Source organism: Xyrauchen texanus, chromosome 28, assembly GCF_025860055.1.
Source record: "Xyrauchen texanus isolate HMW12.3.18 chromosome 28, RBS_HiC_50CHRs, whole genome shotgun sequence".
Lineage (NCBI taxonomy): Eukaryota > Metazoa > Chordata > Actinopteri > Cypriniformes > Catostomidae > Xyrauchen > Xyrauchen texanus.
The window spans coordinates 34,705,952-34,719,934 of NC_068303.1; the positions used below are offsets into that span (position 1 = coordinate 34,705,952).

General features: G+C 38.8%; 1 protein-coding gene across 4 annotated transcripts in view; it reads left to right on the forward strand.

The window, feature by feature from the left end:
* The window catches only part of fynb (FYN proto-oncogene, Src family tyrosine kinase b), a 105,586-nt gene that overhangs the window by 83,896 nt on the left and 7,707 nt on the right, over window positions 1-13,983 (forward strand). For 2 of the 4 annotated variants that reach the window (XM_052095254.1, XM_052095253.1), the window contains 5 exons: window positions 433-588; window positions 6,854-7,033; window positions 7,538-7,614; window positions 10,439-10,592; window positions 12,792-12,923. In XM_052095254.1, the coding sequence (XP_051951214.1) occupies window positions 433-588; window positions 6,854-7,033; window positions 7,538-7,614; window positions 10,439-10,592; window positions 12,792-12,923 (699 nt within the window). The remainder of the gene's footprint in view (window positions 1-432; window positions 589-6,853; window positions 7,034-7,537; window positions 7,615-10,438; window positions 10,593-12,791; window positions 12,924-13,983) is intronic. The other 2 variants (XM_052095250.1, XM_052095251.1) reach the window with 1 other exon arrangement.

The following is a 13,983-nucleotide window of genomic DNA, read 5'->3' on the forward strand; positions in this document are numbered from 1 at the left end:
GCCTTACTGCAAGTTTTTGCTTTTTTCAAATAAACGAGGGACTAGGCAAATATGTTTTGTGCTAATCAACATTATGCAATTCAGCTTAGCCTGTATTCAACCCAGAACATTACTTTAAGATTTACTTCATTTCCATGACTTTTACTGACCTGGAATCACAAATTTTCTGATAATTCCAGGTTTTCCATAACCATGAGAACTTTGTTAATAAGAAGAAAGAAGCCAGCTAACATAAAAACAGAATTCTACTCTTCTTGTATGGGCCCATTTTGCTGCCAGTAACATATTGCTGTTTAGGCTGCTAGAATATTCAGACATCGTACGGTGACTGACCCCCTCAGAACAACACGACCGCCCTTCATCTCTCTCATTGCATGTTCCGTCGTCATCCCTGTAGTTAACCCCTCTCCCCCTCCATTCACCCCCCTATAGAGAGTGCAGATGGTTTGTGCTTTACATTAACGGGTGTGTGCTTGGTCTACACCCCTGATACGGTGGGACTTAGCCATGATTCCTGGGAAATCGCCCGTGAGTCTCTGATGCTGGAGGTGAAGCTGGGGGCAGGGTGTTTTGCTGATGTTTGGTGTGGTAAGACAATCGCCTCCTCTCCCACATACTCTGACCTCCACTTAAACTGACATCATAATTTAACTGAGGGACAAACTGAAGCTCAATTTTTAATTTTGACCATTTTTTTATTGTTGTTGTAAGTACACCAGTGATCATTTTGTTCATGTGTAAATAAATGGAGGTAAGAGTCATTAAAGTAGGTTTCAAGTTGAGACATGAGTGTTTCTTATGACTAATGCATGTGTTTGTGTATGTAGAAGGCCCAAAACATACTCTACGCAAGTGCGTGAATGCAGACGAGCTACACAAGCTTGATTTGGTGCGTTGTGAAATGTGTCAGACCACAGTTCATAGCACAACGCAAGTATGTGTTGCATTCTCAGCGTTACCGCAAGGGCCGAATTTTTTCTTTCAATTTAACTACCGTAATGGCGGAGCAACAGTTTGAAGAGAACATTGCTGAGAAAGTTAGTTGAAGTCAATATATTTATAGGGGTCAGTCCCTGGCTCAACATGTTGTTTATAAATGATGATGAAAGCCAAAATATTAAATTCCATTGGTAAAATATTTATTAAATAATCCATTATTTTGTAGAGGGGATCAAAATGACAATTTTCACCCATGATTTTGAAAGCAACACCACAGGGGGGAAAATTACCTTTGAAAGGTGGCAGCATTATTATTTTATTTTTACACAGAGAAATGAATGTCTATTACTGAAAAGAGTTGACTTCAGCACCCTTTGTTTATTGTGTCCCAATGGGGTGAGTCCAAACATGGGAAAAGTCACTTTTTTGCGTTGTTTTTTCAAAGCTGGAGCTGGAGAGCTTATATATCCAGAAGTATTAAAAGATATTTTTAAAATACTTTTAGATTTTGATTCTGAACAAACTTTCCTATTTTATCTTCATATCTAAGGCCCTATGTGGTTAAATCCCAGAGAGATGGGGCTTTCAATGTGGCTCCATTCTAAAATTGGTAAATCTTACCCATTTTCCAAATCCGATTCACATGGTATGAAGCTAGTTTTTCTAGTTCAACTGAGGAACACAATGTTGAAACTAAAACTGTACCTTACCTATTTATTAACATAGAAACAATAATGTCAAAAAATACACTATTGCTCCAAAATCATAGGCTAAAATTTGTCATTTTGAACCCCTTCTAAAAACTTAGTAAAGATTGTCCATGGCATTCAATATTTTGGCTTTAACTATCATTTATATTGATCTTTCTTCAGAAAATGTTTTAACAAAATCTAAAATTTCCACTGGGGAAGTTTCTGAAATTTGGTTGATTAGACATTAAATAACCCTACAGCAACCTACCTGAATAAAGGACCTGTTCAGCCGTGATGTCAATTTGTAGGCAAACCTGAAAATTTAATTCGCCATAGGTTCCCTTGGGATTTTCCAAATGGTTTTATAATGTTTTTTTTTTTTTAACTAATGTGTAAATTAAGGTCTGTGTTAAACATTAATTGATGATATGTTGATGTTTTGTTCTACAACATAAATTACCCACAGTCATACCTCAAACGTGAAAAAAGGATGTAATTCAATACGGCTTTAAAATTCACATTTATAATGGAGGCCAAAAGTTTGGAATAATGTACAGAAAGAAAATCGGTACTTTAATTCACCAAAGTGGCATTCAGCTGATAACAAAGTATAGTCAGGACATTACTGATGTGAAAAACTGCACCATCACTATTTGAAAAAATTATTTTTGATCAAATTTAGACAGACCCCATTTCCAGCAGCCATCACTCCAACACCTTATCCTTGAGTAATCATGATAAATTGCTAATTTGGTTCAAGATAATCACTTGCCTTTAAATTAAACGCAGTTTAAAGCTGTTTGGTTCATTAAATTAAGCTTAACATTGTCTTTGTGTTTGTTTATGAGTTGCCACAGTATGCAATAGACTGGCATGTCTTAAGGTCAATATTAGGTCAAAAATGGCAAAAAGAAATAAACAGCTTTCTCTAGAAACCCGTCCGTCAATTATTGTTTTGAGGAATGAAAGCTATACAATGCTTGAAATTGCCAAAAAACTGAAGATTTCATACAAAGGTGTCCACTACAGTCTTAAAACACAAAGGACAACTGTCTCTAACAAGGTCAGAAAGAGATGTGGAAGGCCAGATGTACAACTAAACAAGAGGAGAAGTACATCAGAGTCTCTAGTTAGATTCCTCAAATGTCCTCAGCTGATAGCTTCATTGAATTCTACCCGCTCAACACCAGTTTCATGTACAAGAGTAAAGAGAAGACAAGGGTACAGGCCTTATGGGAAGAATTGCTGCATGTGGAGGATTTTTTGATGAGAACACTGAAGTAGTTCAGTCAAATTGTAAAAGTAATTTTACACATTATTAATGACCTTACTATACACTGTAATCAGTTGAATGCCACTTTGCTGAATAAAAGTACTTTAAATAAAATGTCTTTCCATAAGAGCAAAATCTGTACATTGTAGAACAAAACGTCCATATATCGTCAAGTAATGTTTACCACAGACCTTATTTTTAGCACCCAGTACCCATGGCGAATTCTCTTTTGGATTTTTGAACTACAAGCTGAACAGCTCTAAAACACATCCAGTTTAATGGTCCAAACTTATAAACAAAACTTTATCGCCAACTTTGTTACCGATACTGTAACGCATGAGCACATGTCAAGTATGTTCAACCGATACGCACGTCGGCAATACATTTGCTACGCACTCACATCTGCTTTTGCATACTTGCATAAAGTATGTTTCTGGCCTTAGCGATTACATTTGAGATGGGTGTGCTTGTGCACACTTCTATATCTCTCTCTCACTCTCTTCCTCTCCGCCCTTCCATGTAGATTTGCATCCCAAAATATCTCCTAGATTTGTCTTGCCTTTAGGACACTGCTGGAATTTAGTTGTTAATGAGTAGAGGTACCCAGAACAGTGAATGTGTGTATTTGTGTAGATGATACAGTGTTATAAAACTAAAAATAGTGATGCTGCTAACTTAAAGGTGCTGTGAGCGATTTTAGATGTTTTAATAAACCTTTTTACAGCACCTCTAACTACATGTAGGGTAGCTTCTCCAGTTAAAAACTATTTTTCCATATATATATAGTATCTATGTATGTGAGCTTTTAAGTTTAATGTTGTAACCAGATGTATCCACAATATGTCCCATGACGCTTTGCGGGCTGAACTTCCATGAACAATCGTTATGTTATGTACTAACGCAGCATTAAAAGTTATGGAAACATGAGAACAAATGATCACAAAATTATAGCGAAACGATTTTGTTCTACCTCACCTATCTGTTAATGATTATGGATTTCAGGATAATGGCCAAATATCGCAAATATAGAAGCATTTTAGTTATTTTGTTGAGTCTTTATCTATCGATAGAAGAACCTGATCAGACTAACCTGAAAATCTATGTAGCCTATTAACGCCTTCACAGCTGTAAAGTTGGACATTGTTCCATTTTATACTCTGTATTATATTACGGGTCTGTTGAATGCTTGATTCTGATTGGTTGATAGACTTTCTAAGGTGTGCAGTTATTTTTCAAGTAAACGCTCTGCTATGAAGTAGTTCCTGGTCTCAACCGCAAAACGGTTCCATATCACTTCGCCAAATTATTTCAGTTATTTCGAAAGAGCCCTACAGGCTACCACAGTAAAATAACCAATTAACACAAAGTACGTCGGTTAAGAACGTCAAACAATGTGTAAAATATCCTATACATTGAGACTTCAGTCGTGACAAACAGATATAGCCTGATCAATACAATTTCTATTATCCAAAATAACTTTTAATCTTTCAATATATTTCGCTCTAATCAGCCTCACATAGCTATAGTGGAAAAAAGCGCTGTACCGCCACCACCCCCCCAGCCCCCCTTCGCTCTCACACAAACTCTCTTAGTTACAAAGTCAGCACTCCCCCTCGACTCACTGCTATTGTAAACAGCTGTTTAGCAATAGAAAATCTATATACTGTACAAGATTGACGACACCCTCTGCTGCTGAGACTTAAGCTTACACTTTGGCAATTTGAAGCAATGTTATTCGTGACGAGAGCCACTTTAAACATAGGCAATTCAACTTGTGATCTCTCTGTTTCTCTCCTTTTTTCATGCGCACACACACACACACACACACACACAAACATACACGCCAAGAATAAGTTCTAAAGTGATGTTTTCGAACTAGCAACGAAGGCTTGAGCTGTATCAGAGCAAGATACACTTGATCAATACAGCAGTTTCTAAATTATCCGAAATATCTGTGGGTCGTCTGGTCGTCTATCATAGCTGGACATTAACGGTGAATAATATAAGAAATTCCCGCTCTTGACTTCTTGCCAATAAAGTGAAAAGAGCACACCAACAAATTATTCCAAGCTTTTTTAAACAGATGTTCCCAAGTCAGTCCTTCTGCAGGCAGCCGATGGAAGAAGCAGCATCTGGGACTGGAGCGCTTTGCGAGTGGTTTCTGATCAAAACATTGCTGTTTTAGATAAAACTTTAATTTCACTTCATTATTAGAATAACCATTGTTACAACATTTAAAAAGCAAGAATCTAACCGCATGGCAAGCAAGCAGTGACCGGCTACACACAAAACGCCAGCCTATCACACTTCCGCGAGCCAACTGGAAATTCCGCCCACTTAGCAAAATACAGTGGACTCACTGAGAATATTGTGGATACACTCAGATTTTTTTATTTATTTATTTTTTCAATTACAAAGAAACAGTATTTTACTGTATCTCCAAATCCCAGTGTCATTTAAAGGCAAGCAGATACCAGTGTTGAATATAACCAGTTTAACCAACGTGTTTCTTGTCTGTTGAAACTCCTCCTTTGTCCTGTGTTAAAACAGCCAAAAATCACATGTCCAGTGTAATCTGTAGGGATCTTTCAGTTTCAAAGTGACAATTTTAAAGAACCACAGTCCAATTTAACCAGGCATCTGCACTGGTGTAGCACTATACCCCGTGCACATTTAAATTGAGTTATTTTCATTCTTTTTAGTGCAAACAGAACTGTGCGCAATTAACATTGTACTAATACCGCACACAGAAAGCAGGCCAAAAAACTATTTTTATACATTTTCTAGTGAATGGCAGCAGTAAATCATCAAATGATGGAAAAGGGCGATTCGTCTGGGCATATCTGCAAATGCACCATTGTTGAGGACACTTTTAGGATTTTTTTTTTTAGGATTACAGTGGTGGAGGGATGCGTGCAGTCCCAGTGAAGTATACCATATTGCGGTTGTCGGCTGCATCCTCCACAACCTAGCACTCTCATCCGCCCTGCAAAATTGGGAATTGTGCGGTGCAAAATACCTGATTTGCATTATTCCTTTAGTGATCCTGGTGCTAAAACAACACAGACAGCATGTACAAATAAACAACACTATCAGCGGTATATATCTGTGAGAATGGCTGTTTTAATTACAGAATACACTCACCGACCATTTTATTAGGTACACCTACTTATTCATGCAATTAGCTAATCAACCAATCGTTTGGCAGCAGTGCAGTGCATAAAATCATGCAGATATGGGTCAGGAGCTTCAGTTAATGTTCACATGAACAATCAAAATGGGGAAAAAATGTGATCTCAGTAATTTCGACTGTGGTATGATTGTTGTTGGCAGACTGGCTTGTTTGAGTGTTTCTGTAACTGCTGATCTGTATTTCCATTCTGCGGAAAGAAACATTTGTACAGAGTGGTTATCTGAGTTACAGTAGACTTTCTGTCAGCTCGAACCAATATGGCCATTCTCCATTGACCTCTCTAATCAACAAGGCATTTCCGTCTGCAGAACTGCCAATCACTGGATGTTTTTTGTTTTTGCCACCATTCAGAGTAAATTGTACAGACTGTTGTGTGTGAAAATCCCAGGAGATCAGCAGTTACAGAAATACTCAAACCAGCCCTTCTGGCACCAACAATCATGCCACTGTCAAAATCACTAAGATCAAAATGTTCCTCATTCTGATGGTTGGTGTGAACATTAACTGAAGCTCCTGACCCATATCTGCATGATTTTTATGCATTGCACTGCTGCTACACGATTGGCTGAATAGACAATTGCATGAATAAGTTGGCGTACAGGTGTACCTAATAGAGTGTTCGGTGAGTGTAACCTTGCATGAATAGAAAGAGGATAGATTTTTCTTGGCTGAATTATGGTCGATTTGCTGAATGCTGTTTGGTCAGATGGTTTTCAGTGCTGTGCTAACTGTCAACTGTGTGGTTTCTGCTGTCAGGAACATGGAACGGTAACACTAAAGTTGCAGTAAAGACCCTCAAGCCTGGCACAATGTCTCCAGAGTCATTCCTGGAGGAAGCACAGATCATGAAGAAACTACGACATGATAAACTTGTGCAGCTCTACGCTGTCGTTTCAGAGGAGCCCATCTACATCGTCACTGAGTACATGGGCAAAGGTCTGTCAGAGGTTGTTGTCATAGTACTAGTGAATATAAGGGGTTAACCAGAGGACATATGGAAATGTGTCTATTTGAGCAGCACTGAAGGGTTTTGTGGTCAGCTGATAAGTAAAAAAAAAAAATCAAATTAAAGATAAATGAGGATTGAAGGTTGATGTTCTGACCTCACCGAGGACTCCAAGCACTTTAGTGGACAGAAAAAGAAAGGAAATTATAGTGGGCTAAATTTAATTTGAAGTACCGTAATGAGGGAAGCAGAGATTTAACCTGATATTGCAAGAAAATGTAATGGCTAGTGTCAGGAAAAAGTGGCCATATTCTACTCTGTCGTAGCTTATAATTTATGTTTCCCCCTGAAGTTGACTTAATATTGTTAATCAAGGCTAATTTGAGTTACCACAGACAGGCATGGCGACATTATTTGTTGATGTGTGTATGTGTGTTTGTAGCAGTTTCTCTCTTGTATTGGTCAAGCTAACATGTGCATGTGGCATGTTTCAGGAAGTCTTCTAGATTTCCTGAAGGATGGAGAGGGACGTGGGCTCAAGCTACCCAACCTTGTCGACATGGCCGGCCAGGTACACTAAAATGCAACAAGTTACACTAAGAATGATTCAAAACCACTTTTCTTCATTCAATCGGAGGGGTGCGTGGTGAGTCGTGCGTGGATGTCGTGAAACCTACATGCACGCTATGTCTCTGTGGCTACGCGCTCAACAAGCCACGTGATAAGATGTGCAGGTTGATGGTCTCGGACACGGAGGCAGCTGGGATTCATCCTCCGCCACCCGGATTGAGGCCAATCACTACGCGACCACAAGGACTAAAAAGCACATTGGAAATTGGGAATGCCAAATTGCGAGAAAAAGGGGAAGAAATCCAGAAAAAAAAGATGACTATTATGATCTCTATGTAGAGGTGTAATGACATGGATCGTGAGTGTTTCCCCCCACCAAAAGATGTTCACGATGTGTGAAAATTCGGCCTGCAACGAAGTGACATTTTTTAACAGCTAAGATTTTCTTATACGATTTGTGTCACTTTGTTGTGCCGCTCTCCGTGTGAATAGGTGTAGGAATATTCATACAAATTAAGTTATTGTTTGCAAATGCTACGTGGCAACACTTCCTGGTTCTTTTGCACAAATAGTTTTTAAAGGGGTCATATAATGCCATTTTTGTACAAGTTAATATGAATCTTTAGGGTCTAAATGAAAACTTTGTAATATACTTTTATTAAAAATTCTCATTAGTATTTTAAGAAAACACTAATTTTACCTGCTCAAAAACAGCTCTGTTTTCAGCACGCCGTTTCAGAGCATATGACTTTAAATGATAATGAGCTTTGGTCACCCCGCCCCTCCGTTCTGGAGTTATTCTCCGTATAACAGTTTTTTTGACATTACTTCTTAATCAGTAACATACAAGTAAACCAGGTGTAACTTAGTGTTACCATGTTAACTGTAACACCTGCGTACACAGTTTTTAATAACACAATAACCATAACGCGTTGTTCATTATAAACGTGGGATTATGAATTATATTGAGAACGTCGTAACGTTATGGAAGACATGCCGTAATGTACCCTGAGTGTAAACATTAGCCACATTCATTGTGAAGCATGCAAGCGATTTGCAAAGATTAATATAAAGGTTAATAAAAAGTTACACTTACTTCTTCTGGAGGTGCAGAGGGAATATAAATAGTTGGTACCGAATCTTTTTTCAGCAGCAGCTTCTTAGCAAAACCAGCTTTATACTGACCCTCGTTTATAAAGCAGTCTGGTGAAAAATGATTCGCGCAAACATGAACGCATTGACGTTGCTCGTGGGGAATATTCCCATCGTAAACAAAACTCAGCCACTGCGTGTTCAGCGGTTCAGATTTAGGAACATCAAAATGACTGCTGTGTTCGTTATTACACCGAAGAACAGAACACCACAATCGCTTAGGCGCCATTCTGCTCCAGTGTATCAACAATGATGACGACTATGATTGACAGCTCGCTCACGCAGCGAGGGCGGTCTGTGTTGAAACACTGCTGTCAATCAACAATCCTGGGAGGGGCGTCCGACCGTGTGACATCACACGGTCGAACGGCTCGATTTGAGGCAGGGGAAAATATATAAGGAGATTAAAACAAAAACACTGGATGGATTTTTATCATAATAGGATGGTTGTGTACAGGCACAGCCAACACACATTTCAGTACAATCAACTTCAAAAAGTGCATGTACCATTATATGACCCCTTTAAAGAGATTGTTAGCCCAAAAATGAAAATGTTCTCATCATTTAATCACCCTCATGCCATCTCACATGTGTATGACTTACTTTCTTCTGATGAACACAAAAAAGATTTTTAGAAGAATATTTCAGCTCTGTAGGTTCATACAATGCAAGTGAATGGTGGCCAAAGCGGTGAAGGTCTAAAAGCACGTAATGGAAGCGCAAAAGTAATCCGTACGACTCCAGTGGTTAAATCCGTGCCTTCAGAAGTGATATGATAGGTGTGGGTGAGAAACAGCTCAATATTGAAGTCCTTTTTCACCATAAATCTCCACTTTCACCTCCACATTCTTCTTCTTTTGGTTTTGGCGATTCACAATCTTCATATCGCCACCTATTGGGCAGGGAGGAGAATTTATAGTAAAAATTGACCCTTTTGGACCTTCAAAGTTCTGGCCACCATTCACTTGCATTGTATGGACCTAAAGAGTTTAGATATACTTCTTAAAATCGTATTTTTTGTTTAGCAGAAGAAAGGCCATACACATCTGGGATGGCATAAGGGTGAGATGATGATGATGATGATGAGAGAATTCTCATTTTTGGGGAACTATCCCTTTAATATCCAAAGTGCAATCTCTGTGACAAATTTGATCTAACAATGATCTTCATATGCATATTGCATGTCTGTTTGTAGTTTTCATTTTATATGACACATTTCTCAGGCTGTAGAAGTGTGATAAATGTATGAGGATGTGAATTCATCAACCTGTTACAAATACTACATAATCATAATTGAATCAACTGAATCATGAATCAAGTTAAAACTGGTTTTAAGTGTCTGCAGTTTTAAGTGTGTTTTAAGTGTCCAGATACATTTTGGGGCTAATGTACTGTATATCAATTATGTAACAAATACAACAGGATGAAAACATCCCAGCTGTGGTCAGTGTTATATATTTATCCCTATAGGAACACATTAACTGAAATGAATCTGTTCAAGCCCCTGCTTTGTGTATGAAGATAAATAATTTCTATGTCAGCATTCTGTTTTACTTATCATGCACAAAGCTCCAGTTTGCCTGAAGTAACCTCAGTAATATCCCATATGGACTTTGCTCATCAGATTTAGCCTCCCCAAATGTAAGTTTGTTTGCATATATGTGTGTATTCAGGTGGCTGGAGGCATGGCCTACATCGAGAGAATGAACTATATTCACAGAGATTTGCGCTCAGCTAACATTCTGGTGGGTGATAACCTGGTGTGTAAGATCGCTGACTTTGGCCTGGCCAGACTCATTGAAGACAACGAGTACACCGCACGACAAGGTGAGAGAGAGACACGTTCCGCAAAATTATAGACTCTTTGGTGTGCATATTATACACTTACACAACATTGTGATGCCAAGATACACTCACCTAAAGGATTATTAGGAACACCTGTTCAATTTCTCATTAATGCAATTATCTAATCAACCAATCACATGGCAGTTGCTTCAATGCATTTAGGGGTGTGGTCCTGGTCAAGACAATCTCCTGAACTCCAAACTGAATGTCAGAATGGGAAAGAAAGGTGATTTAAGCAATTTTGAGCATGGCATGGTTGTTGGTGCCAGACGGGTCAGTCTGAGTATTTCACAATCTGCTCAGTTACTGGGATTTTCACGCACAACCATTTCTAGGGTTTACAAAGAATGGTGTGAAAAGGGAAAAACATCCAGTATGCGGCAGTCCTGTGGGCGAAAATGCCTTGTTGATGCTAGAGGTCAGAGGAGAATGGGCCGACTGATTCAAACTGATAGAAGAGCAACTTTGCCTGAAATAACCACTCGTTACAACCGAGGTATGCAGCAAAGCATTTGTGAAGCCACAACACGCACAACCTTGAGGTGGATGGGCTACAACAGCAGAAGACCCCACCGGGTACCACTCATCTCCACTACAAATAGGAAAAAGTGGCTACAATTTGCAAGAGCTCACCAAAATTGGACAGTTGAAGACTGGAAAAATGTTGCCTGGTCTGATGAGTCTCGATTTCTGTTGAGACATTCAGATGGTAGAGTCAGAATTTGGCATAAACAGAAAGAGAACATGGATCTATCATGCCTTGTTACCACTGTGCAGGCTGGTGGTGGTGGTGTAATGGTGTGGGGGATGTTTTCTTGGCACACTTTAGGCCCCTTAGTGCCAATTGGGCATCGTTTAAATGCCACGGCCTACCTGAGCATTGTTTCTGACCATGTCCATCCCTTTATGGCCACCATGTACCCATCCTCTGATGGCTACTTCCAGCAGGATAATGCACCATGTCACAAAGCTCGAATCATTTCAAATTGGTTTCTTGAACATGACAATGAGTTCACTGTACTAAAATGGCCCCCACAGTCACCAGATCTCAACCCAATAGAGCATCTTTGGGATGTGGTGGAACGGGAGCTTCGTGCCCTGGATGTGCATCCCACAAATCTCCATCAACTGCAAGATGCTATCCTATCAATATGGGCCAACATTTCTAAAGAATGCTTTCAGCACCTTGTTGAATCAATGCCACGTAGAATTAAGGCAGTTCTGAAGGCAAAAGGGGGTCAAACGCAGTATTAGTATGGTGTTCCTAATAATCCTTTAGGTGAGTGTATAACTACTGTATTTCCAACTCTCCCATGATCACTTCAATGTATTAATGCTCATTTTGTCTCATTCACAAATAATTCCAAACAAGTGGTCTTACTTATGTACACAGAAAAGGTTCTCATTAGCCAGCTGTAAAGAGAAAATTGAGAACAATTATAGTTAGTTGGTTTTAGTGGATTTTGTACTTACTGTAATTTTTACAATCACTTTACATTCTTTGAATCTGACCATCTAGAGCCAAACCCGTCTGTCACAGGACAGTTTTTCTTGGTTGCTGGAAGATAGGATGTTTCAAGCTTCTTGGAGAATTCGCCACAGTTCTTCTATCTATGTAGGCTGTCTCTTTTCGTGTAATCCCAGACTGTGGGGTGGGGGGCAATTGCTCTGTTAGGGCAATACCATCTGTTGCATGCAGGGCTCCCTGTTCTTCTGATCTATTTGTAAAAGGAATATTTGGGAGTCTAAAATGTATATTTCCTATTGACTATAGATATAAATGTTTTTGTGAAACATCTTGTGTGCCTAAAACTTTCACACAGTACTGTATATCCCTAAAAAAAAGTAGTCACATCAATTGTGCTTTATATTCCCAGTATTCTGAAGCCATACGATGGCTTTTGTTTATGAGAAAAGCTTGTTCCCGCTTCTCTGTTATGAATAGAACTGAGTAGTGACGTAGCCAAAATAACAAACGTTCTGGCATGAAGTATAATTGTGTTCCATATTTCTAAGGCCTTATGTATGTGATTTTGTTTTGTAAGCGTGGTGTATTGGTTCTCAATTTTATCCAAAATGTTGTCTATTGTTCAACAGCACTTTATCTATAACATCACCTTATTTACTTATTTTAATACCTCATATTCTGTCTGTCTGTATTCTCCTGTGGCTGTATTTCAGGGGCTAAATTCCCCATTAAGTGGACAGCACCAGAGGCAGCTCTGTACGGGAAGTTCACCATTAAATCTGATGTTTGGTCGTTTGGAATCTTGCTTACAGAGCTGGTGACTAAAGGCAGAGTGCCATATCCAGGTAAACTTAGTACTTGTACTAATGTGACCATAAAGTTTAAAATAAATTTTTAAGAGCCTCTTTACACACACTATCCAAAAATACTTGTGTATCCCAAAAGGGGATCCTTTTTATGCCGGCGCGTCCTGCTGAATATTTTTGTCATTACAGCGGAAAAAACATACAATTCGCCGTCATTTTGGGGCATACAGATAAGTCTAAGTCATCATTAAAGACTATAAAGGGTCTACTTTTATTTGTGTACACTCACAATAACAACAAAACCTTGTGGTTTTGTAAAATAAAAAAAATAAAAAGGGTGAGCTTTCAGCAGTCTCTGTGTTCGCGAGCATATATCTGAAACGCGTCACAAAAATTAACTGAAACTCCTCGAATACTTATCACACAAACATGAAACATATGTCTAAAGAAAGCTTAAAATGTAAAACACTTCAAATTTAAAACAAATATTCTCCTACAATGTAATCTGTATGAAACAAAGCGATGTACAGTTTCACCTGGCTCAGCAAATTATCTCTAATGTGATCACACCCACCAGGAGAGTGCGCTATTCATACGCTAATGTGCTGAGACGATCAAATCAAATGGTACACGCCCCGACTGTGCCTTGAAAACATATTGAAAACATTCACTTATCTGCACGTTTGGAAGACAGCACGATACACAAGTGAGAAAACTCTTGGATAGTGATGAAGAGTTACAATTTTCCTCAGAAGAAGAGCGGGAGCGATGAACATTTGTATTTTGAAGAGACTTGATCCAGACGAGGATGCAATTTTGGACGAGTAAGTCATTTAGTTTTAATTAGCTGACATGCTATTTTATATAAACATGTACATATTTTACTAGTGGGACTGATTCCAGACTTGCCAGCCAGGATTCAGATTATTGAAATTTGAAATATTGGTTGCCGTAGACATTTGCTTTCTGTTTTGGTTTAACGTGCTTGTTCTCAGTCTGAAAGGTGTGATGTCATAGGACAATTATCATGCGATTAACGCATTTATGGGGAATACAGCATAAACCAGCATAAACTATAGTTGGATGGGCAGAACCTTTG